Consider the following 26,551-nt stretch of genomic DNA (forward strand, 5'->3'; position numbering starts at 1 on the left):
CGCGATCATCTTTGATCGCGGTGTGCCAGGGGTTAATGTGCCGGGGGCGGTCCGTGACCGCTCCTGGCACATAGTGCCGGATGTCAGCTGCGATAAGCAGCTGACACCCGGCCGCGCTCCCCCCGTGAGCGCGGCCGATCGGCTATGATGTACTATCCCGTCCAGGGTCAGATAAGCCCAGGGCACCTCGACGGGATAGTACGTCTAAGGTCACAGAGGGGTTAAGGGCATCATGGGGAGATTTTCTGCAAAAGAGTGGAGAAGATGGAAGTCTGCAGAGACGGCTGTGGATGAGAAAACTCATCATGGGATCTGGACAAGATGACGAAAAGAAGAACGACTCCAGAGGTGACGTCATCTACAAGGTACCTGGATGTAAATGTTATTTGTGATACTAACTCATGTTTTTATTGATTTTAGGAGCATTAAAGGGGATGTCCAGGTTTGTAATGAGTCTGCAGTCATTCTATGTGACTGCAGACTTCTGACTTCTCACAGTGCGCACTGCATGCTGTCAGGATTTTCTCGTGCTGGCGATTTACATACATGCGGTCACGTGCTGACTAGATATGTGTGGCCTCACGCAATGAAAATGAACTGAGAGAGTCTAGTCGGAATGTGGTCAGAAGTATACAAATCGCATACTTGTGCTGACATGACTGTCCACCGGCCAGGGAGAATCCTAAAAGTGTGCAGTGCATTAGTTGTGAGAATTCAGAAGCTGCGATGTCAGGATTCAGCTCTGCAGGTTCCAGTAGTCGTCACATGGACACTTCACTCATATGTGATTTTCATACTTATGGTCCTGTGACATCGAGCTTCGAGTTGGGTGCCAAAATGCATTCTTGCCCCGGGTGCCAGAAACCCTAGATACGCCTCTGCAGAGCATGCACGGGATTACAGTGCTGACCAGGTCAATATGACACTGATGGGAGCGGGGGGGGGGATAGGATAATGAAGTCAGGAGGCAGGGATTACATCCAGGCATCGCACGCCCCGGAGCCTGGAAGAAATCATTAACATAAACTATTATAAATCAATTTCTCAATGTCTACATCGCAGCTATGAGGCATACAGGTAAGACTGGTTTAACTATTCAATCACCTGTATGCCCATAGTAATAGATAAAAATTGTCCCTTTAAGAGACTCAAAATGATGCTCAGATACACAAGTGACCTTTCACAGTGACTTGTGGTTAGTTGAAGCTGCATCCCAATAATGGCCGGCATAGACCACAGCGGCGCCGGCACTAGTAGAAGATGGTGACCGGTATTTTACTACACACAGGGAACAGACATTGATACCATGATACCACTCCAGTGCTGAAATAAAAGAAAAAATACATCAGAGTGGTACTTTAATAATTTTATTAATAGCAAAACCCATTGCGGATCACTAAAAAAATGGATCATTTTGTCACTTCTAGTTAAGAAGCCATTAGTTTTTCACTTTCAAAATAGTACATAATTAAATGGATAATTTTTGGACGCTATTGCCTTTTCATTTAGCAAAGTGCTAAGCTCTTTATATTCCCCAAACAGGGATAATTGTTGCATCTTTGTGACAAAGCAACGGCTTCCTCCGTTTGCCCCTGTGTATAAACAACAAGACAGGCATCAGCTCACAAAAAGGATAATTTTTGGACTGTATGCTTTTAATAGGCTGTTGAATACCTCTGGTTTCCATCCATTTTCCTCTAGCCAGAAAGTTTGAGGTCACTTGGACATTAATAAGCGTTTGCAATAAAGAGCTCACAACAGGGGGAGACCTCAGTGTTATTATACTTGTATTATTAGAATTTATAATTAGAGGCTTCGTAGTATTGTGATGAGCAGCAAATTTATTTGACATAAATCAAAATTTTGGGGGGTAAAAAATATAATACAAATTTGAAATGATCCGCTCACCTCTAATATAAATATAAAATTTATTATCCCATACATTGAAAGTTGGAGGAAAAAAAAATCAAATACCAGTATATATTTTTCATTTATTATTATTATATACCCCACAATAATATCAATAAAAACGGCAACAAGACGCACAAAAAAACCCAAGCGCTTTATAGCTCCATCCGCAGAAAAATGAAGAAAAAAAAAGTTATGTATAAAATATAAAAACTATAAAATATATATAAAAAAAACCTTGCCAGTTTGGTAGCGCCAGCTTGAAAAAGTAAAAAAGTTACGGCTCCTGGAAGAAAAGGAGGAAGGATAAAAACACAAATGCAACAACAAAAAAAAGAGGTTAAATCGGGTGTCCGGTATATGTGTAATGCGGAGCTCCCGCCGCCCACCGGCAGCTTCCCGGTCACCGGCACTTGTCGGCTCTGCTGCTCCCACAGGAGCGTGAGGGGCGTGGTTACTGGAAGAGTCTCCGCCCTTCGTCAAAGACTTATCCCTACGGTGGGCGTGGCCTGTGGTGGATCACGTGTCCAGGGGAAAAGTTTTGCGGTCCCAGCGGGATGTGAGGAAAGTTTTCTGGTAGTTGGAGCCGAGCGGACGGAGCGGGGCCCGGGACATGCGCGGAGTGTGAGCCCCCTGTACCGCCGCAGCGCCCCACTCTCACCCCCGCCGCCGCCATCATGGACACCGGAGCCCAGCAGCAGAACGCCTCGTCCGCCCCGCAGCCGCCTCCGGCCGGACACCAGATCGTGCACGTACGGGGGGACTCGGAGACCGATCTGGAGGCGCTCTTCAATGCCGTCATGAACCCCAAAACCGCCAACGTGCCCCAGACCCTGCCCATGAGGATGAGGAAGCTGCCGGACTCCTTCTTCAAGCAGCCGGAGCCCAAGTCCCACTCCCGGCAGGTACTGGCCGTGCGGGGGGCGCCGGGATCCAAGGGGGCTGTGCCTGCTGCTGCTACTGCAGGGTTAATGTCCCCCCACGGTCCTCCCTGTGCACACTGAGCCCTGCTGTACTGGGGTCCGAGATGTTCCCCCCCCCCCCCCCCCCCCCCCGAGCAATCACTGCCCCCCCCCGAGCAATCACTGCCCCCCCCCCCCCGAGCAATCACTGCCCCCCCCCCCCGAGCAATCACTGCCCCCCCCCCCCGAGCAATCACTGCCCCCCCCCCCCCGTGCAATCACTGCCCCCCCCCCCGAGCAATCACTGCCCCCCCCCCCGGGCAATCACTGCCCCCCCCCCCGAGTAATCACTGCCCCCCCCCCCCGAGCAATCACTGCCCCCCCCCCCCCGGGCAATCACTGCCCCCCCCCCCGAGTAATCACTGCCCCCCCCCCCCCCGAGCAATCACTGCCCCCCCCCGGGCAATCACTGCCCCCCCCCCCCCCGAGTAATCACTGCCCCCCCCCCCCGAGCAATCACTGCCCCCCCCGAGCAATCACTGCCCCCCCCGAGTAATCACTGCCCCCCCCGAGTAATCACTGCCCCCCCCGAGCAATCACTGCCCCCCCCCGAGTAATCACTGCCCCCCCCCAAGCAATCACTGCCCCCCCCGAGCAATCGCTGCCCCCCCCCCCGAGTAATCACTGCCCCCCCCGAGTAATCACTGCCCCCCCCGAGTAATCACTGCCCCCCCCCCCGAGTAATCACTGCCCCCCCCGAGCAATCACTGCCCCCCCCCGAGCAATCACTGCCCCCCCCGAGCAATCACTGCCCCCCCCCCGAGCAATCACTGCCCCCCCCCCCGAGTAATCACTAGCCCCCCCCCCCCCCGAGTAATCACTGCCCCCTCATCCCTCACTTTCTCCCCTCCCAGTGCTGGATGCCCCCTTACCCCCCCCCCCCCCCCCGTGCTGGATGCCCCTCCTCACTTCTAACCCCCCCTCCCCATCTCTCCCCATCCCTCCCCATCCCTCCCCATCTCTCCCCATCCCTCCCCATCTCTCCCCATCTCTCCCCCTCGCCATCTCTCTCCCCCCCAATCTCTTCTCCCCCCCAATCTCTTCTCCCCCCCATCTCTTCTCCCCCCCATCTCTTCTCCCCCCCATCTCTTCTCCCCCCCCATCTCTTCTCCCCCGCCATCTCTTCTCCCCCGCCATCTCTTCTCCCCCGCCATCTCTTCTCCCCCGCCATCTCTTCTCCCCCGCCATCTCTTCTCCCCCGCCATCTCTTCTCCCCCGCCATCTCTTCTCCCCCGCATCTCTTCTCCCCCCATCTCTTCTCCCCCCCATCTCTTCTCCCCCCCATCTCTTCTCCCCCCCATCTCTTCTCCCCCCCATCTCTTCTCCCCCCCATCTCTTCTCCCCCCCATCTCTTCTCCCCCCCATCTCTTCTCCCCCCCCATCTCTTCTCCCCCCCATCTCTTCTCCCCCCCATCTCTTCTCCCCCGCCATCTCTTCTCCCCCCCATCTCTTCTCCCCCGCCATCTCTTCTCCCCCCCATCTCTTCTCCCCCCATCTCTTCTCCCCCCATCTCTTCTCCCCCCCATCTCTTCTCCCCCCATCTCTTCTCCCCCCCCCATCTCCTCCCCCCTCATCTCTCCCCCCCTCCCCATCTCTCCTCCCCTCCCCATCTCTCCTCCCCTCCCCATCTCTTCTCCCTCCCCATCTCTTCTCCCTCCCCATCTCTTCTCCCCCCCATCTCTTCTCCCCCCCATCTCTTCTCCCCCCCATCTCTTCTCCCCCCCATCTCTTCTCCCCCCCCATCTCTTCTCCCCCCCCCATCTCCTCCCCCCTCATCTCTCCCCCCCTCCCCATCTCTCCTCCCCTCCCCATCTCTTCTCCCTCCCCATCTCTTCTCCCCCCCATCTCTTCTCCCCCCATCTCTTCTCCCCCCCATCTCTTCTCCCCCCCCCCATCTCCTCCCCCCTCATCTCTCCCCCCCTCCCCATCTCTCCTCCCCTCCCCATCTCTTCTCCCTCCCCATCTCTTCTCCCTCCCCATCTCTTCTCCCCCCCATCTCTTCTCCCCCCCATCTCTTCTCCCCCCCCCATCTCCTCCCCCCTCATCTCTCCCCACCTCCCCATCTCTCCTCCCCTCCCCATCTCTCCTCCCCTCCCCATCTCTTCTCCCTCCCCATCTCTTCTCCCCCCCATCTCTTCTCCCCCCCATCTCTTCTCCCCCCCATCTCTTCTCCCCCCCATCTCTTCTCCCCCCCATCTCTTCTCCCCCCCATCTCTTCTCCCCCCCATCTCTTCTCCCCCCCATCTCTTCTCCCCCCCATCTCTTCTCCCCCCCATCTCTTCTCCCCCCCATCTCTTCTCCCCCCATCTCTTCTCCCCCCATCTCTTCTCCCCCCATCTCTTCTCCCCCCATCTCTTCTCCCCCCATCTCTTCTCCCCCCATCTCTTCTCCCCCCATCTCTTCTCCCCCCATCTCTTCTCCCCCCATCTCTTCTCCCCACCATCTTTCCCCCCCCATCTCTTCTCCCCCCATCTCTTCTCCCCCCCATCTCTTCTCCCCCCCATCTCTTCTCCCCCCCATCTCTTCTCCCCCCCATCTCTTCTCCCCCCCATCTCTTCTCCCCCCCATCTCTTCTCCCCCCCATCTCTTCTCCCCCCCATCTCTTCTCCCCCCATCTCTTCTCCCCCCATCTCTTCTCCCCCCATCTCTTCTCCCCCCCATCTCTTCTCCCCCCCATCTCCTCCCCCCTCCCCATCTCCTCCCCCCCTCCCCATCTCTCCCCCCCTCCCCATCTCTCCCCCCCTCCCCATCTCTCCCCCCTCCCCATCTCTCCCCCCTCCCCATCTCTCCCCCCCTCCCCATCTCTCCCCCCCTCCCCATCTCTCCCCCCTCCCCATCTCTCCCCCCCTCCCCATCTCTCCCCCCCTCCCCATCTCTCTCCCCCCCCATCTCTTCTCCCCCCCATCTCTTCTCCCCCCCATCTCTTCTCCCCCCCATCTCTTCTCCCCCCCCCCCCCATCTCTTCTCCCCCTCCCCCATCTCTTCCCCCTCCCATGGCTTCCCCCCCCCATCTCACTCCCCAGTGATGGATGCCCCCTCCTATCCTCCCACCCCCTCCAGTGCTGGATGCCCCCCATCATCTAGTTTGTGTTACTTTTTGAGTACTTGTTGCATTAAGTGTAAATATTTGGAAGTTTCTTGTATCTATCTGGTTGTTGTGGAACTATAAGTCCCAGAATCCACTGGCAGCAAATTTAGCAGGACTGGTAGTTTCATAGCAGATATATATTATATATAGTTGTGTGTATATCTATAATATTCCTGGGGTGGTCTCCGTGGCCCCTGCTGTGCAATCTCTGCCTTTCTCTGGGGTCAGTTCAACTTTTTTTTCTTCCCAACTTTGTAGCCAGAGGCGGCCGGTGGGGGAGGGGAGGGGCTGTGCAGTGATGGGGGAGGGGCTGTGCAGTAATGGGGATCTGGAAGTCATTTATTAATAGCTTTATATGGTTGTTCTCCAGTTGCCTCTGATCTTTCTCTCCGCTCAGCCTTGAAGGTGTAACCCCTTCACTGCTGGATTCTGCCCCCTTTTTTTCTACCATATTTCGTGTGTAGAACTTGTTTGTATTCTCTCTTTTCCGTGCAATCCTGAATTGGGCGAGCAGGCTCTGCTGGAGCCGGAGAGGGGTCGGTGTGCCAGGGAGGGCAAGGAATGGGAACTCGTGTGTCTATAAAATGAGAAAATGCCCAAATAGAGGAACTAAAAAATGTGATAGTAAAATGCACTGATTTCTGCATTCCTGTCCTCCTCCGTCACATATTATTATAAATAATAAAGCTTTATTTATATAGTATCAGCATATTCCTCAGCAATAGATAGATATATATATTGTAAAGTGCTGTGGAATATGTTGGCGCTATATAAATAAAAATTAATATAAATATATATATATATATATATATATATATATATATAATTTTTTTTTTTTTATTATATTTCTATAAATATAATACATGAATCCTAACATGCATTGGTGCCTCTGTCTGATAGTTGATCTGTGGGACCTTCTCGGGGTGATGAGTATAGGGGTGCGCAGTTGGCAGTCACACCCTCCCCCCCCCCCCAGGGGCCCCCGGCTGGGTGAGATGACCCCACTCCTATAAATAGCAGGTTATTACACTCTGGGAGGGGGCACTTACTTACTTACAGGTTCTTATTTTTGACATCAGGGCTCAGGAGCCGTTCTAGGAAATGTTCCTGGAGATGATTGTAGGGAACCTCCTGTTGGTGCAGAGCAATCTGCGTTTTATACTTTGTCGATAGTGGAAAAAACGGAAGCAGTAAGGAAACCCCGGCAGGGAATGGATGGAGAACAAATCCCGGAGCAGAGCCGATTTCTGCAGAGCATTCTGTCGTGGATCCGCAGCACAGGACAATCTGCGCAGTTCAGTCTGTATTTTGCAGTTGTGTAAAGTTTGCATCCGATCTGCCCCTTGTGAATGGACCCTAGGGGGTCTCACTGCAGCTTATGGGGTCCGCCTCCGATAGTGTCGGCATTGCTGTCACCCAGTGACCCGTCCATAGAAATATCACAAGCTGCTCCACTATTGACTGTCACAGTCACTGAATAACGGAACGGACTACTTACCGGCACCACGTTAGCGGGACCCTCTGACTGGCGCCATGCTTATTGCGCCAGTGTCAGTCCTTGATACCTGGTGGGAATGTGAGTGACGGCATCGCTGGGAGAACAGAAGGGTCAGGATCTGACATCCATCACAGTCTCCTTCATTCCTCCAGGAAAGACTTACCGTAGTCGGCCGTTGGCACCAACATTTCCAGCTTTGCCTGACCTGGTACAGGTGCCGCCGACATAGCGGAGCGTCCACATGGGTCTGAGCTGAACGTTTCCCTTTGCATTGCCGAGGACACAACCCTCCGTGAGGTCCAATTCCTCAGCACAGGTCAATTCTTGCCGAAAATGTTGATCCTTGTCTGGGTAAAATGTCCTAAAAGCTCGGCCATTTCCCGACCACAGGTCTGCACTGCCAGGTTATCTTTATAATGGATCCCGTTTGGCTGCGCCCTACGTTTCTGCTGTAAGACGACGTTACTACTACTTAAGGGTTTAAGACCAAACTGGCAGTGTAAACGAAGCCAATATCCTTGTAGGGGATATGATGTATATTAATTGCACCTTTCAGCGTGGAAATCGCTATCTCAGTTCTGCAGAATTTGAAGTTTAACCAAATATGCCAGTTGGGGTGCTTGGTGCACCCTGGGTGTAGCCGAAAGGCTTAGTGCACCATTCCGCCCACTGGATTTGCATGCCCGATTAAAAGCGCTGGGTTGCCTGTAGCAAGCAGAGGAACGCTCAAGCAAGCCAGCGCTGTTGACTACCATTGATAAAAAGGGCAATCAAAACCAGGGGGCAGAGGGGTGCGCCGAGCTTCTTGGCCACACTCGGGGTGCGCCGAGCCTCTTGGCCACACTCGGGGTGCGCCGAGCCTCTTGGCCACACTCGGGGTGCGCCTAGTATCCTGCCCTAATTATCATATGTGATTAAAGTTTTGTTTCAGCAGAGGCTGCACTAAAGGTTCTTTTTTGGTGTAGGGTAGTCATAAAAGTATTTGCACCAATTTTTATTTTGCAGCTTGGAAGTTGCTCAAAAATTGTGACTTTTGGAGCTTTCTGTGCCAGCTGTGCCAAAGTTGGCATAAGCCTGCCTGTTAAATTCATGAAAATTTGCACCATCTTGCGCAACATTTTTGGACGAGGCGCACGCCATTTATAAGATGCTCATAATTCATTGAGGGTCATGTGCCTCTCGAAATGAATTAAGCGCATCCTTCTCCAGCCTCCCCCTTTATTAAGACTGGCAACACCACTCTTCATGAAACGAGGCGGGTGTACTTAGTTCATATTGTCAGTTTGCGCTGACTCACTCCCTTTAAATGCCAGTTTAGACGAGCCAGTAATCTGCTTGTGTACAAATTGCACCAAGGGCCCAACAATTGGATTGTTCATGACGACATTAGGATGTTGCTCATCATCGACACATCACGTCCTGTGTAATCACAATATGATCTCGATAAAGAGGATATATGTGCACAGAACGATTGTCTTAAAGGGGTTGTCCTGTCTTCCGATGCAGAACGATTGGCTTAAAGGGGTTGTCCTGTCTTCTGATGCAGAACGATTGACTTAAAGGGGTTGTCCTGTCTTTTGACGCAGAATGATTGGCTTAAAGGGGTTGTCCTGTCTGATGCAGAACGATTGGCTTAAAGGGGTTGTCCTGTCTTTTGACGCAGAATGATTGGCTTAAAGGGGTTGTCCTGTCTGATGCAGAACGATTGGCTTAAAGGGGTTGTCCTGTCTTCTGATGCAGAACGATTGACTTAAAGGGGTTGTCCTGTCTTTTGACGCAGAATGATTGACTTAAAGGGGTTGTCCTGTCTGATGCAGAACGATTGGCTTAAAGGGGTTGTCCTGTCTTTTGACGCAGAACGATTGGCTTAAAGGGGTTGTCCTGTCTTTTGACGCAGAACGATTGGCTTAAAGGGGTTGTCCTGCCTTCTGATAAGTCTGTAGACGTCTGAAACCTGACAGTGAGCTGTGCACACACGGTCAGGATTCTTCGGTACTGCTGGTGAGAGCGACAGGATAGCCGTCGTGCCTGTAGGGCCATTCACTTGTCCGTGATCTTTCGGGGAGCGAGTGGTCTGCGGAATATCTGATTCATGTTGGATCAGAATTGTCAATGCAAGTCTAAAAAAAATCAGACAAGTGACATCCCAGTGCCGCCCGATTGTCATTCACTGTCACATAGGAGAAGGTGGAGAAACATTTATTTTTATTTTTTCTTTCTAATCCCACGCATGAAAAAAATTGCTGCGGTTTGGACCACACTCGGGGAATAAAGTATGAATGGAGCTTTATACCCAGCCATTACCACTCAGATCCATCCGATCGGTCTCGTTTTGTGCTCATTTATCGCTGGCCCTGACGCTGGCCCTTTAATTAAAGTTCACAGGTTCCAGTGTACAGATGGGAAATGATACATTGTTACCAAATACTAAATATTTATTGTTGCGCTCTCTTATATCACAGGATAAATGTTTTTTGTTACTTTGTATCTTTTCCAAGGGAAATGACAGTGATTAAAAAAAAAAACCTCCTACGGATTGTTCTGCACAAGGCTGGCTGCTGGTTTTCCCATTGTTGGCCCCTGGGTGGAACGCAGGAGGGAACACGTCCAGGAGGAGGGGCGGCCATTTAAAAGAAGATGGAAGTATAGGAATGTTTCCAGGACTGGAAGGGAAGTGCGAGGCTGCAGCCATGACACCAAAATAAATGCAGGAATATGGATGTAGCAGAGCCGAGTTTGTCATTTAACCGTTTTCTTTGTGCATCCTGATAACTAAGATTTGCTTATTGCAAAAAAAAAAACCCCAACAAACCGTATTTCCCCATTTTCTAAAATTGAGACGAATGACAAACTCCTCTCTGCTGCATCTGTGCTCAGCATTGGAGGCCGCCTGTAGATTTGTACACTGGGGGGCTGTGGATGGAGGAGGGAACGTCCCCCCCCCCCCAGCCCCCCTTCTAGTTGATCATCGCACAGAACTTTTCCTCGGCCACCCAGGATCAGTGCTACAAAAGCCAAGCAGTGATTTGTCATCACACCCAGCGCTTGTTAATGCTCCTTCTCCTGGATAAATACAACTTTCATCTACCGCAGGACATTTCCATAACTATTCACACTTTCCGTAATGGCAGAACTTCCAGCTTTATTGTTCGGAAGTTGGAAGCTGCTGGATTTTTTTAAAATTCTAATTTAGAATATCAAACTTTCTGAGATCAGAGACCGTCGCTGCTTGAAAGTGGGAAAAGGTTCGTTTCAGACGGATACTAAACAGCAAAAAAAGAAATGTGGCGACTCTCCGTCCGCCTTCTGGATGTGAATCGTCGCAATAGAAGACCGGGCATAGGGGCGAATAATCGGTGGGGTGCAGTGTGCTCAAAAACCACACCGGTGTTATTCAGCGAGGTCGTGCAGATCTGCGGAATTTATTTTTATCATTTGTATTCAGACAGTGCGAGAAAAAAAATCGGATGCTATATGGACCATCAGTATACGGAACGATATCTGATTTTTTTTAATTTATTTATTTTTTTTACGGATACATTACAATTCTGTGCCATAGGAAACTAAATGGTCCTGTAAAAGGTTAATAGCTGCTCAGCAAAAAAACGGATTGTACACGGATGAAAAGTGAGAAGATGGACCCACTCTCCTGGATGAGAACGGGGTCACTTCTTTTTTTTTTTTTATTTTTTTTTTTTATATATACACTATTGTATATAAGTTTTGATTAACGGGGCAGATGGTTTACTGTCGTTTCTCATTGATAAAAGCCTACATTTTACCTTTTGGGGTATGTGCCCACAATGTCTTTTTTTTCAGGCAGATGCTCTTTAAAAAAAAAAAAAAACCCCGAAAAGAATTGCACATATGCGCTGCGATGTAAAAACGACTTGCTGTGCACATGTTCCATCTTTTTGAGCCTCTTTTAGCCAATTCCTAGTGATTGATCCATTCTTCTGGCAGCTCACCCTTCCTACCCCCTTAATACTGTGCTGTGTTATGTAGATACGGGGTCCGCACAGTATTCAAGTGTGAGCCCTCCACTATTCAGTGAATGGGGGGTCCTTTTAATCAGCCTTGGGGCTTGTGCAAACGACCATATTTTCGGTCCGAGTTCAATGTGATAACATCAGGCCGCACTGGGATCAGTTTTATTCTGTGGGGCCGTGTACATTTTGGGTATTTTTTTATTTTTTTGGATAGTCTGTCTGAGGAAGATATCGCAGCACACTTGAGTTTGATCCAATTCAGATAACACTTGGCTATGTAAGTCACTGAGTTCATAGAAATCATTGGGCTGCACTCAGATGCCATCGGAGTGCAGTCGGATTTCCACTGACTGACACAATGGAGAAGATGGAGACGTTTTTTCTCCATCTTCTACTCATCCTAGAGAATTTGATCAGAGTGCTTAATCGGATGAGCGAATATACACTCGTCTGCACCTTGCCATAGGCCTCATTCAGACCTCCAGCTTTTCTCGTACGAGTGCTATCTGTGGTTTTCATGGATGGCACTGGTGCCTATGATAGTCTGTGAGACCATTCACAGGTCCATGATTTTTCGCAGAATATTGTGGAGATGTTTGTGATTTTGATCCTGGGTTTGGACTGTCAATGCAAGTCTATGGGTCAATAATCGTTAGATAATGAGACATCTGAATGAGACCTTATGGGGGCTAGTAAGATGGCGGCACACGGTGCTTGTTACTGCAGATCAGCTGAAATAAGAGGCCCAGCAATGGCTACTAATCTCTCACTTTGGCCCATGATGACTACTTTATAAACAGTTGTATATGGTGATTACATGGGACTGACAGATGTGAGTGCTGGTATAAAGGAGCCTTCTATCCACCGCGTCTTGTGTTCATAAAGTCTGGAGTAATTGGTGAAATAATGAAATAATTTAAAGATATTAAATAATAAAACTCTGCTTTTGGTTATTTTTGAACATGTTCACACGTGGCAGACACGTTACAGATCTTCTAACCTGATGTTGTGGAGTTCGTTCTTTGCAATGTGGGATGAGATCTGCGCCAAATCTAACTCCGATATTTACTCAGCACATTTCGCCACAGATACAGTCACACGTTCTAGGTTTCCGCTCCACATTCAGACTAAAATCCAGATCTGCATCAAAATACATTCTACTGTGGCTTGAGAAAGTACCGTATTCACCCTCTTGGCAACCTGGAATTTCACCGTTTTTTTTTTTTTTTGAGGGTTTGCATCCGTTCATGTGAAGAATAAGCCCACAACTGCACATTTTGGTTTTCTTTTTATTGTGAAGCAAACAACAAATAGGACAAAATAACAAAACTTCAGTGTGCATAACTATTCACCCCCCTAAAGTCAGTACTTTGTAGAGCCTCCTTTTGGGGCAATTACAGCTCCAAGTCCCTTTGGATAAGCTTCTTTTAGCTTTTCACAACTTGTCACTGGGATCTTTGCCCATTGCCCAAGTAACAGCTGCTCCAGCTCCTTCAGGTTAGGTTCTTCTGGTGAACAGCAATCTTCAAGTCTGACCACAGATTCTCAATTGAATAAAGATCTGGGCTTTGAATAGGCCAGTCCAAAACATTCACATTTTCCCCTTAAACCACTCGAGTGTTGTTTAGCAGTATGCTTTGGGTCGTTCTCTTGTTGGAAGGTGAACCTCCATCCCAGTCTCAAAGCACTGACAGACTGAAACAGGTTTTGCTCTTGAATATCCCTGTATTTCGCACCATTCATCTTCCCCTCAACTTGGATCATTTTCCCTGTCCCTGCTGCCGAAAATCCTCTCCACAACATAATGCTGCCACCTCCATGTCTCACTGTGGGGATGGTGTTCTTGGGGTGATGAGCTGTGCTGGTTTGACACCAGACGTAGTGTTTATCTTGGTGACCAAAAGGTTCAGTTTTAGTCTCATCTGACCACAGCACCTTCCTCCATGCATTTGGGAAATCTCTCATATGTTTTTTTGACAAAGGAATCATGATGAGGATGAGCGAATAGCTTCGGCTCCCTCCTTATCCAAATAGCTATAGCGCTTACCGAATATCTGCATCGCTCCCGATAATCATCTGTTTGGCTCTGCAGCTGCGTGTGTTGCGGCTGTGTGACAGGCACAACACATGCATAGAAAGCCCAACAAACAGGCTCTCCATGCAAGTGTTGTGATCACACAGCCACAACACATGCAGCTGCGGAGCCGAACAGCTGATTATCGGGAGCGATGCAGATATTCGGTAAGCGCTATAGCTATTTGGATAAGGAGGGAGCCGAAGGTTTTAGCTCATCCCTAATCACGAGCCTTACAATTTTTGTGTATACGTAAAGGCTTTTTTATGGCCACGCTTCCATAAAGGCCACCTCTGTGGAGTGTACGGCTACTTGTGTCTTAAGGTACCTTCACACATAACGATTTCGTTAACGATATCGTTGCAACGTCATGTTTTTTGTGACGTAGCAACGATCCCGCTAACAATCTCGTTATGTGTGACAGCGACCAACGATCAGGCCCCTGCTGGGAGATCGTTGGTCGCTGGGAATGATCAGGACCTTTTTTTTTGGTCGCTGATCACCCGCTGTCATCGCTAGATCGGCGTGTGTGACGCCGATCCAGCGATGTGTTCACGGGTAACCAGGGTAAACATCGGGTTACTAAGTGCAGGGCCGCGCTTAGTAACCCAATATTTACCCTGGTTACCATTGTAAAAGTAAAAAAAAAAAAAAACACTACATACTCACATTCCGATGTCTGTCACGTCCCCCGCCGTCAGCTTCCCTGCACTGACTGTCAGCACCTGCCGTAAAGCAGAGCACAGCGCTGTGCTCTGCTTTACGGCCGGCGCTGACACAGTCAGTGCAGGGAAGCTGACGGCGGGGGACGTGACAGACATCGGAATGTGAGTATGTACTGTTTTTTTTTTTTTTTACTTTTACAATGGTAACCAGGGTAAATATTGGGTTAGTAAGCGCGGCCCTGCACTTAGTAACCCGATGTTTACCCTGGTTACCCGGGGACTTCGGCATCGTTGAAGACAGTTTCAACGATGCCGAAGTCTTTCCCCTGATCGTTGGTCGCTGGAGAGAACTGTCTGTGTGACAGCTCCCCAGCGACCACACAACGACTTACCAACGATCACGGCCAGGTCGTATCGCTGGTCGTGATCGTTGGTAAGTCGTTTAGTGTAACGGTACCTTTATGGACAGACACTGCAGGCTCTGCTTGGGAACTCTGCAGCTCCTTCAGGGTTACCTTTGGTCTCTGTGCTGCCTCTCCTTGCCTGGGCTGAGAGTTTTGATGGGCGGCCCTCTCTTGGCAGGTTTGGTGTGGTTCCATGTTCTTTCCATTTGTTGATAATAGATTTGATGGTGCTGACGTACTTCTCAACAACTTGGTACCTGACATATTTGGAGATCTCCTTGGTCTTCATGGTGTTTGGCGGTCTCCTTGGTCTTCATGGTGTTTGGTCTCCTTGGTCTTCATTGTGTTTGGCGGTCTCCTTGGTCTTCATGGTGTTTGGCGGTCTCCTTTGGTCTTCATGGTCTGGGCAATATACTATGTAGCTGGGCAATATACTATGTGACTGGGCAATATACTATGTAGCTGGGCAATATACTACAGGTCCTTCTCAAAAAATTAGCATATAGTGTTAAATTTCATTATTTACCATAATGTAATGATTACAATTAAACTTTCATATATTATAGATTCATTATCCACCAACTGAAATTTGTCAGGTCTTTTATTGTTTTAATACTGATGATTTTAGCATACAACTCCTGATAACCCAAAAAACCTGTCTCAATAAATTAGCATATTTCACCCATCCAATCAAATAAAAGTGTTTTTTAATAACAAACAAAAAAACCATCAAATAATAATGTTCAGTTATGCACTCAATAATTGGTCGGGAATCCTTTGGCAGAAATGACTGCTTCAGTGCGGCGTGGCATGGAGGCAATCAGCCTGTGACACTGCTGAGATGTTATGGAGGCCCAGGATGCTTCAATAGCGGCCTTAAGCTCATCCAGAGTGTTGGGTCTTGCGTCTCTCAACTTTCTCTTCACAATATCCCACAGATTCTCTATGGGGTTCAGGTCAGGAGAGTTGGCAGGCCAATTGAGCACAGTAATACCATGGTCAGTAAACCATTTACCAGTGGTTTTGGCACTGTGAGCAGGTGCCAGGTCGTGCTGAAAAATGAAATCTTCATCTCCATAAAGCATTTCAGCCGATGGAAGCATGAAGTGCTCCAAAATCTCCTGATAGCTAGCTGCATTGACCCTGCCCTTGATGAAACACAGTGGACCAACACCAGCAGCTGACATGGCACCCCACACCATCACTGACTGTGGGTACTTGACACTGGACTTCAGGCATTTTGGCATTTCCTTCTCCCCAGTCTTCCTCCAGACTCTGGCACCTTGATTTCCGAATGACATGCAAAATTTGCTTTCATCAGAAAAAAGTACTTGGGACCACTTAGCAACAGTCCAGTGCTGCTTCTCTGTAGCCCAGGTCAGGCGCCTCTGCCGCTGTTTATGGTTCAAAAGTGGCTTTACCTGGGGAATGCGGCACCTGTAGCCCATTTCCTGCACACGCCTGTGCACGGTGGCTCTGGATGTTTCCACACCAGACTCAGTCCACTGCTTCCTCAGGTTCCCCAAGGTCTGGAATCGGTCCTTCTCCACAATCTTCCTCAGGGTCCGGTCTCCTCTTCTCGTTGTACAGCGTTTTCTGCCACATTGTTTCCTTCCAACAGACTTACCATTGAGGTGCCTTGATACAGCACTCTGGGAACAGCCTATTTGTTGAGAAATTTCTTTCTGGGTCTTACCCTCTTGCTTGAGGGTGTCAATGATGGCCTTCTTGACATCTGTCAGGTCGCTAGTCTTACCCATGATGGGGGTTTTGAGTAATGAACCAGGCAGGGAGTTTATAAAAGCCTCAGGTATCTTTTGCATGTGTTTAGAGTTAATTAGTTGATTCAGAAGATTAGGGTAATAGGTCGTTTAGAGAACCTTTTCTTGATATGCTAATTTATTGAGACAGGTTTTTTGGGTTATCAGGAGTTGTATGCCAAAATCATCAGCATTAAAACAATAAAAGACCTGACAAATTTCAGTTGGTGGATAATGAATCTATAATATATGAAAGTTTAATTGTAATCATTACATTATGGTAAATAATGAAATTTAACACTATATGCTAATTTTTTGAGAAGGACCTGTATGTAGCTGGGCAATATACTATGTAGCTGGGCAATATACTATGTGACTGGGCAATATACTATGTAGCTGGGCAATATACTATGTGACTGGGCAATATACTATGTAGCTGGGCAATATACTATGTGACTGGGCAATATACTATGTAGCTGGGCAATATACTATGTGGCTGGGCAATATACTATGTGGCTGGGCAATATACTATGTGACTGGGCAATATACTATGTAGCTGGGCAATATACTATGTGACTGGGCAATATACTATGTAGCTGGGCAATATACTAAGTGTTTGGGCAATATACTATGTAGCTGGGCAATATACTATGTGGCTGGGCAATATACTACGTGGCTGGGCAATATACTACGTGGGCTGGGAAATATACTACGTGGCTGGGCAATATACTACGTGGACATGCATATTCTAGAATACCCGATGCGTTAGAATCGGGCCACCATCTAGTTACTGTATAAGAGTGTAACCGTGCTTTTATTACTTTATATGGGGTCACTCTGAGAATTATTACGGTAACTTCAATTGGGGGAAAAAAAAATGGGGCAACGATTTCTTCACATAAAATTTGGCTCACAACCATCTCTCAGATCTGAAAATGTCTCTTGTGGAAAGGCTGGGGATACCTGCTGTAGAGTAGTATTTTTGGTGTAATATGAGTAAGGTTTTGTTGTATTAGTACTACCTGTATTGTGGTTATTACCTCTATACATTATGGATTTGTTGTGAAGGATCTGCTAAGATTTTGTGGGGTGTTTCATGGCAAAAACACGCAGGAAAAGTGCAACGTATGCACAACCTAAGAGCGTTGGAAAGCGGAAGGACATGTCATGAAGCTTTCTGAAGATAGAAATGGCTGATGTTAGAGAAGAGATCCACGATCAGGTCCTGCAATGACTGCACATGAGGAAAGAGATGTAGTGAATCAGAAGAACTATACTACATGACTAATCGGAGGTATTTGCTAATATCATTATTACACCTGCTCCATATTGGGATAGGATCTCGGAGATGGGAATACCCCCTGTAACTGCAAATACAGATTCCACTACAACCACAAGACGGATTCCATCACCAGGTATCGGTGTAATCAGTATACCGGCACCGACCGGACACTGTGTGTAGTCACTGGGCACAATCCTGCTGACGTTACAGGGACTCGATCCTCCGATTGTCCTCCCGCTTGGTCTAAACACAGCGCTGCGCTGTATACTGACAATCAGGATCATACTGACAGAAGCGGGGGTCTTCAGCAGACCACCAGCCATCATGGCAGCCCATCGGTGCCTTGTGATGAGGGTAGATTTACCAAAAATATCAGGCCTGATTCATTATTGAATTTGCTCCTATTTTTCATCATTTCTATTTTTTAAGCCATTTTTTCTTTTGCTCAATATTCTTCTTTGACCTCACACCTGTCTTGATGTGTATTTTCTGCTCATCCGTCGGCTTCGTTCCTCTGTTCACCTTTGTGATTGCTGTTTTTGGTAACTGGATTTTTGCAACCGATTCTTTATGTGAGACTTTTCAAAAAGTCTGAATTTTTAAACCACTTGAGGGGACGCTGTCACCTGAATTTGGAGGGGGCAGTCTTCAGCCACGGAGGCGGGGTTTTTGGGTGTTTTTGATTCGCCCTTTCCTTGCCCGCTGGCTGCAGTGTTGGATTGAGGTTCATTCTCTGTCCTCCGTAGTGCACGCCTGCGCAGGGCAAGATTGCACCTTGCGCGGGTGTGTGCTGTGGAGGACGGAGAGTGGACTTCGGTCCAGTATTGCAGCCAGCATGCAGCCGGCGGGTGGGGAGGGGGTGAGTCGGGGACCCCAAGGCCCCGCCTCCGTGGCTGGGGATTGTTCCCTCCGGGTTTAGTTGACAGTGTCCCTTTAATTCGCTTCCCCCACTTCATCCGCTTCCCCCACTTCATCCATTTCCCCCACTTCATCCATTTCCCCCACTTCATCCATTTCCCCCCACTTTATCCGTTTCCCCCACTTTATCCGTTTCCCCCACTTTATCCGTTTCCCCCACTTTATCCGTTTCCCCCACTTTATCCGTTTCCCCCACTTTATCCGTTTCCCCCACTTTATCCGTTTCCCCCACTTTATCCGTTTCCCCCACTTTATCCGTTTCCCCCACTTTATCCGTTTCCCCCACTTTATCCGTTTCCCCCACTTTATCCGTTTCCCCCACTTTATCCGTTTCCCCCACTTTATCCGTTTCCCCCACTTTATCCGTTTCCCCCACTTTATCCGTTTCCCCCACTTTATCCGTTTCCCCCACTTTATCCGTTTCCCCCACTTTATCCGTTTCCCCCACTTTATCCGTTTCCCCCACTTTATCCGTTTCCCCCACTTTATCCGTTTCCCCCACTTTATCCGTTTCCCCCACTTTATCCGTTTCCCCCACTTTATCCGTTTCCCCCACTTTATCCGTTTCCCCCACTTTATCCGTTTCCCCCACTTTATCCGTTTCCCCCACTTTATCCGTTTCCCCCACTTTATCCGTTTCCCCCACTTTATCCGTTTCCCCCACTTTATCCGTTTCCCCCACTTTATCCGTTTCCCCCACTTTATCCGTTTCCCCCACTTTATCCGTTTCCCCCACTTTATCCGTTTCCCCCACTTTATCCGTTTCCCCCACTTTATCCGTTTCCCCCACTTTATCCGTTTCCCCCACTTTATCCGTTTCCCCCACTTTATCCGTTTCCCCCACTTTATCCGTTTCCCCCACTTTATCCGTTTCCCCCACTTTATCCGTTTCCCCCACTTTATCCGTTTCCCCCACTTTATCCGTTTCCCCCACTTTATCCGTTTCCCCCACGTTATCCGTTTCCCCCACGTTATCCGTTTCCCCCACGTTATCCGTTTCCCCCACGTTATCCGTTTCCCCCACTTCATCCGCTTTTCCCGCTTCATCCATTTCCCTCACTTCCCTCACTTCATCCGCTACCCCCACTTCATCCATTTCCCCCACTTCATCCTTTTCCCCCACTTGTGTGTAAATGGGTTAGTAACTGGCTTAGTGATAGAAAGCAGAGGGTGGTTATAAATGGTATAGTCTCTAACTGGGTCGCTGTGACCAGTGGGGTACCGCAGGGGTCAGTATTGGGACCTGTTCTCTTCAACATATTCATTAATGATCTGGTAAAAGGTTTACACAGTAAAATATCGATATTTGCAGATGATACAAAACTATGTAAAGCAGTTAATACAAGAGAAGATAGTATTCTGCTACAGATGGATCTGGATAGGTTGGAAACTTGGGCTGAAAGGTGGCAGATGAGGTTTAACAATGATAAATGTAAGGTTATACACATGGGAAGAAGGAATCAATATCACCATTACACACTGAACGGGAAACCACTGGGTAAATCTGACAGGGAGAAGGACTTGGGGATCCTAGTTAATGATAAACTTACCTGGAGCAGCCAGTGCCAGGCAGCAGCTGCCCAGGCAAACAGGATCATGGGGTGCATTAAAGAGGTCTGGATACACATGATGAGAGCATTATACTGCCTCTGTACAAATCCCTAGTTAGACCGCACATGGAGTACTGTGTCCAGTTTTGGGCACCGGTGCTCAGGAAGGATATAATGGAACTAGAGAGAGTACAAAGGAGGGCAACAAAATTAATAATGGGAATGGGAGAACTACAATACCCAGATAGATTAGCGAAATTAGGATTATTTAGTCAAGAAAAAAGACGACTGAGGGGCGATCTAATAACCATGTATAAGTATATAAGGGGAGAATACAAATATCTCGCTGAGGATCTGTTTATACCAAGGAAGGTAAATAGGGCAGCACACTGCAGCGCCAAAACATGCAAACTTGAAAACACAAAATTTGAACTGCATTACTGCACTGAAAATATGAAAAATGAGAGCTTTTAGCGCATAAAAATGGCCAATTTTATGTGTACCTCGTAGCCACGATAAGGCATCTCTCTTATACGAGGCCCTACGTTTGACCTACCTCTCTGAGAATAAACGTCTCCATCTGAATGGGTACATGTGAAACCATGTACCCATTCAGATGGAGACGTTTATTCTCAGAGAGGTAGGTCAAGCGTAGGGCCTCGTATAAGAGAGATGCCTTATCGTGGCTACGAGGTACACATAAAATTGGCCATTTTTATGCGCTAAAAGCTCTCATTTTTCATATTTTCAGTGCAGTAATGCAGTTCAAATTTTGTGTTTTCAAGTTTGCATGTTTTAGCGCTGCAGTGTGCTGCCCTATTTACTTAAATATATACGAGTTGGCGACTCTGGGTTCAGCACCTGTTCACACTGTGTCTATGTTTGGATGTGCAGATCAGGTTTTTTGAAATATACCAAGGAAGGTGACGGGCACAAGGGGGCATTCTTTGCGTCTGGAGGAGAGAAGGTTTTTCCACCAACATAGAAGAGGATTCTTTACTGTTAGGGCAGTGAGAATCTGGAATTGCTTGCCTGAGGAGGTGGTGATGGCGAACTCAGTCGAGGGGTTCAAGAGAGGCCTGGATGTCTTCCTGGAGCAGAACAATATTGTATCATACAATTATTAGGTTCTGTAGAAGGACGTAGATCTGGGTATTTATTATGATGGAATATAGGCTGAACTGGATGGACAAATGTCTTTTTTCGGCCTTACTAACTATGTTACTATGTTACTATGTTAGAGAAGAGATCCACGATCAGTGCTCATTCCTCCATTCAAAACCAAATCTAAACAGGCTGCAGGTCCAGACCTGCCACCTCCAAGGAAGCGAGACCTGAAAAATCACCTCCCAAATCTACAACTAATGATACAGGAGACCATACTCCTTGGGCTTTTTCACCTTGGTTTTGGCTACCTTTGAGCTTTTTTCGATGTCGCGCTATAACCATGCACTATGCATCATCATCTGCAATTTTTTTTTTTTTAAAGTCCATTTTTCTTGTCTTTTGTCTTAAGCTATTAATTGATAGGGTTTTGTAAGCCAAATTCATCAGAATGGTGCACGTTCAGGGATGTGGAGTGGGTAAGCAAAACCTCCTGACTCCTCAATTTCCATGACACCGACTCCACCAAAATGGACTCCGACTCCACAGCCCTGTGCACGTTGTTTTGCGGCAGAATCAAGGACACTCTCTTAATTTTTTGTTTTTAACCTGTTTTGTACCTCTTTAGTGCAAAAAGGTGTGGATCACTAATAAAAATTACTGCCAAATTTGCAATAAATATTTAGCCGTACATAAAGTAATTTCAGGAGGAGAGGACGAATGGAGTACATTAAAGACCAAATTTTACAACTTTTCAAAAAGTCATAATTGATGACTCGTTCAAAAAAACCATCTGGAAACTCTAAACCCTAGCCCACCGTGACGAACTAAAAGAAAAAAAAAAGCACCAATGTATAAAAAAGTGACTTTGTAAAAAGCTTAAATGGAAAGATGAATATGGCGCAAAAAATAAAAAGCAAAATACTAAAATCTTGGCAAAATAACAGGTGCAAAGGCAGTAATGAATTGCGTCCAAAGTCTCTCCGTACATTAGAATCTAATAAGCTACACTCTTGTGTAAAAGTCCTGAGTGTGCCAAAGGGATGCGATCGGTATATGTAGGGTGCATGGCAGTCCCCAATGAACTCTTCTAACCAGAGCCTCCAAAACTCTCCCATACATATTAGACAAAAGTGAGCCAAACCCACCATTTTCGTTGGGACCATAAGACTATCTGACAATGTTGGGTTAGAGAATAATCAATCTAGTGGAATTTCAATGGCCGATCCTTTTGTTTTTGGAAGGGATAAGCCACTGCCAGGGGATCCTGACAGTGATTTTTTTCTTCTCCTCCCACACCCCGAGCACTTCTATGTATAAGGGAGTCAAGAGAGCGAACTGTTGGCTGAATGTTCATTCGACAGATAGTTGTGTAATGTGTATAGCCAACGTTGGGTAGCTGAAGTCTACTACTCGGGGCTTAAAGAAAAATGCTGTATATAATATGAAGCTTTGTGTCCAGCACAATAGATCACCATATTCAGACATGTCTAATTCTTGAATTACTTGTAAGCCGGTTAGACGGCTGTTCACCGATCGTTAGTCGGACAGCCATTTTTAGTCTTTGCCATACACAAGAACGTTCGTTCGTCCAAGCTCTGTTTCCTGTGAGCCGCCAACAGACAGCCACCAGAAGAGATTATCTCCTGAAGAAGAATACATTCAGCAGTCCGATATCGGACGCGCCTCATCGACATCTTCCATGTCACCGATCGTTAGTCTGACAGCCATTTTTAGTCTTTGCCATACACAAGAACGTTCATTCGTCCAAGCTCTGTTTCCTGTGAGCCGCCAACAGACAGCCACCAGAAGAGATTATCTCCTGAAGAAGAATACATTCAGCAGTCCGATATCGGACGCGTTTGATCGACATCTGCCCCGACGATCAGTTGTTGGCCAAAGCCTTTGATATTGGCCGTACGGCAGACATTACTCTAACTTATGTGGGGATCTTAAGAAGCATAGAGATTTTGTCTAGGACCTCCTTGATGCTCGGTATTTTTGTTCAATTTGCAGGATCTCATAGGTCGTGTAAGACCATCGTCGCTTGTGACTTTTGTCTATAGATAAATCTATAGGTCTCTGTAGATCCAGGACTTGATTCTGTGATGTAGTTGACATCTGATTATTTCTTATTTTCCGACTCTTATACTTTTTCCCAGTTGGCAGGAGGTTTTGATGTCCCTCTGGTACTCGTGTGCTTGCTTCCTTCCCTTTGGGGCAGTTTCCTGTTTGATAGTGAAGCTTGCATTGTGTTGAGAACTGATGAAGCCATTAGGGCTTGTCCAGAATCATTGTAACGCTGCCAGTGAATGAATGAATGTGGACTCATTACTGTATCCTGGGCTGGTGGAACAGGTTCCATATCTTGCACTGATGAGGGCTAACAAGCCAGGAGCAGCTCACATGTACCAGAGTAAGGCTATGTGCACACGTTGCAGATTATTTGCGTTTTTTTAGCGTTTTTGCACAATAAAAACGCTATAAAACCGCAAATAATCTGCATACATTAAGTATCCTATCATTTTTAATGAAATCCACAATTTCTGTGCACATGATGTGCGTTTTTCCGCATGAAAAACGCATTGCGGAAAAATAATGAACCTGCTCATTAATTTTGCGTTTTTTTCGCGGTTTTCCCACTGTCTAATGCATTGGGAAATGTCTGGGAAAAACCGCGCAAAAACCGCGCAAAAACGTGCAAAAAAACGCATGCGGATTTCATGCGGAAATCTGGCAGAAATGTCCGGATTTCCCCAGGAATTTTCTGCATGAATTCCTGAACGTGTGCACATAGCCTTAATGTCTCTAGAATTGTACTGGGTTTGTTCTGCACTTTGACAGTCCTGGACCCTTTGGTTGTCCCAAGAGTGAAAAGTACCACTCGTGGTGGCCATGCCCTTTAAATAGTTTATTGGTGGGTGGGTGCAGAGCATTTGAGAAGGGACTTAAGTATTTAAAACAAAAAACTCCCTTTGCTTTTGCATGGTTATATGCTTTCTCAAATCTCCTATAATATATGGGGAAGAGTTTCATTGAATTTGCACCACTTTTCTTGGTGTACAACATATTTCTGCGAAAAAAGGATTTAGAAATGTGCAAAAAAAAACAAAAACATTTTATAACCACAAAAATGCACAATAATGTATATATTTTTATATTGCGCGGTTCTGGGCTCTCTACGAGAGAGCTGCTGACAGACATCTCTGGTGGCAACTAATCTCGGAAAGAACAAAAGGATTGGCAGTCCGAAATTGGATATGCCGGATCCTCAACTCTCCGCAATCCTCTGTCTATGGCCCCCTACACACTAGAGTGTCTGCTGAAACAATTGGCAAGAAGTGGTCGACTCCTGCTATAGTGTTTTATCTTGTGAAACTTTAGATTTTTTTCCATTGGTGGGTGCGCACCTATCCAAGTTTTTGAGAGTCCTCCCAATGTTTATCCACCATCGGTAGTGCCAGGATTTCCCCTCAGAAAGGGATCATGTTCTATAGCGCTACTAAAACACCAGGTCTCTGTGACCGGTCAGGGTTTTACGGTTTCTGAATGGGTTCGTATGCATAAAACATGGTGGCTTTTTCCATATCCAGCGATTCTCCTACCATGAGCTGAATCTAATGCAGCCATGTTTTACTATGTACAACCTCTTCATCCGTCCACCTGTTGGGTCCCTTGGATGTCATAATTCACTATACGTGGGACTTCTAAGAACCATCACGGTCTTCAGTCTGGTAAACGTGCTTACTTGAAGAATTTTTTTTCTAGTGTCGGTATGTGTTTGTAATCCGGTGATGTGGTTAATTGGTGGAATGCATTTTGTGAACTACATAACCCAGCAGCCAATTTCTGAAGAATAACACCTTTTGCCTTCTCACAGGCCAGCACGGATGGTGGATCTGCGGGGGCGTTGACTCCTCAACATGTTCGCGCACACTCCTCTCCAGCCTCTCTGCAGCTTGGCGCCGTCTCTCCCGGAGCTCTTTCTCCACAAGGAGTGGTTTCTACCCAAGGACCTGCCCCTCCAAATCCGCATCTCCGACAGTCGTCTTTTGAAATTCCGGACGATGTCCCTCTGCCTCCGGGATGGGAAATGGCCAAAACTCCATCGGGACAAAGATATTTTCTGAAGTGAGTAAATTCAGTCTGTGGTTTTTTTTTTTGAAGATGTTTATTCGACTTATATGTTCATTAATGTTTTAGATATGTCTTTTTTTACTTCTCCTTTATACATTTGGCAGACTGGGTTATTATTCAGGAAAAGGTTGATGATCAGTGGGTGCCGGGCAGTGCGGAGGTGTGATGGATATCATTATGATGGCACCATAATAATAGAATAAGCAAATTGATGCAATTATTTCTATATCTATCCTGGGCAGTGCGGCGTTCTCACCTGTGACTGTTTAGGCTGGGCCTGGTATTGTTCATTGGGCACAGGAGCGTCTTCTTGCACCTTGGTTATTGATGCTGGGAGTGTCACTACTGCGGGAAGTTGGCAACGTAAAATGTAATATGTTATTTTTGGATCATGATATGTATTCTTAATTAAAACATGTAAGGATTTTTGCTTTGAGTGGATGGTTCCCAGGATTCTGCCAGCACTTTAGGTGCATGGATGTCCTTTCCATCACTTTCTAGCATGCATAGCGCCAACCATCATCCAGACCTGATATCATGCCAGGCCAGATAATCAAAAGAGGACCTGAGCATGCTGGCAAGTCGGAAGCAATTCCCAGTGCTCCTGTCCAGCCCCCATGGAATACTGACCTGGCCCCTGGGCCAGAGTCCTGCAAATCTGTCTGCTCATTTCTACCTTTTAAGTGTCAACTTCTCCACGCAACACGTTCCGCTGTTCTTGTATATAGGCATTCATCCATTTTATTTTCTATTTGTTCATCTGTTATCCTAATAGGAGCTGTATATTGGAGAAATTGCAGCATATTAAATGGAACCATTTTTTTTTTTTTTTTTAATTTAAAGTGAGCATTATGATTCTGGAACAGGTTTTCTTTTTCTTCTGTGAACCTCCATTCCAAAGTTGTGCCCCTAGGTAATAATTGTGCAAATTTTTCTTTTTAACCAACTGGGCGAGTATCGCAGAACTTTTATGTGGGCATGGCTGTGTTTTGACTGGTCTGGTATTATGAGATAAAAAGCAAACGCACACAGAGAAGTTTTGTTCTGAATGCCTTGTTGATTGAAGGGAGAACTTTCCCCATTTATACCGGGGGGCCATGACTTTGGAACAGGGGGCACAGAAGTAAACGGAAAAACTGTTCCTGAAACACTGCAGTAGCAACAATTTGAGGAGGTGCTGTTTTGATAGTGAAGCAAATCACTCGGGAAAAT

The 26,551-nt window shown here is 47.2% G+C and overlaps 1 protein-coding gene across 5 annotated transcripts in view; it reads left to right on the forward strand.

Moving 5' to 3' along the window:
• Nucleotides 1-230: 230 nt before the first annotated feature.
• The window catches only part of YAP1 (Yes1 associated transcriptional regulator), a 67,369-nt gene continuing 41,048 nt past the window's right edge, over nucleotides 231-26,551 (forward strand). For 2 of the 5 annotated variants that reach the window (XM_069759195.1, XM_069759196.1), the window contains exons 1-2: nucleotides 2,454-2,813; nucleotides 25,083-25,333. In XM_069759195.1, coding sequence (XP_069615296.1) covers nucleotides 2,586-2,813; nucleotides 25,083-25,333 — 479 coding nt within the window. In that variant the 5' untranslated portion in view covers nucleotides 2,454-2,585. Of the gene's footprint in view, nucleotides 366-2,403; nucleotides 2,814-25,082; nucleotides 25,334-26,551 lie in introns of those variants that run through there. The other 3 variants (XM_069759197.1, XM_069759193.1, XM_069759194.1) reach the window with 3 other exon arrangements.

The sequence above is a fragment of the Ranitomeya imitator genome, chromosome 3 (assembly GCF_032444005.1).
Source record: "Ranitomeya imitator isolate aRanImi1 chromosome 3, aRanImi1.pri, whole genome shotgun sequence".
Taxonomy (NCBI): Eukaryota; Metazoa; Chordata; class Amphibia; order Anura; family Dendrobatidae; genus Ranitomeya; species Ranitomeya imitator.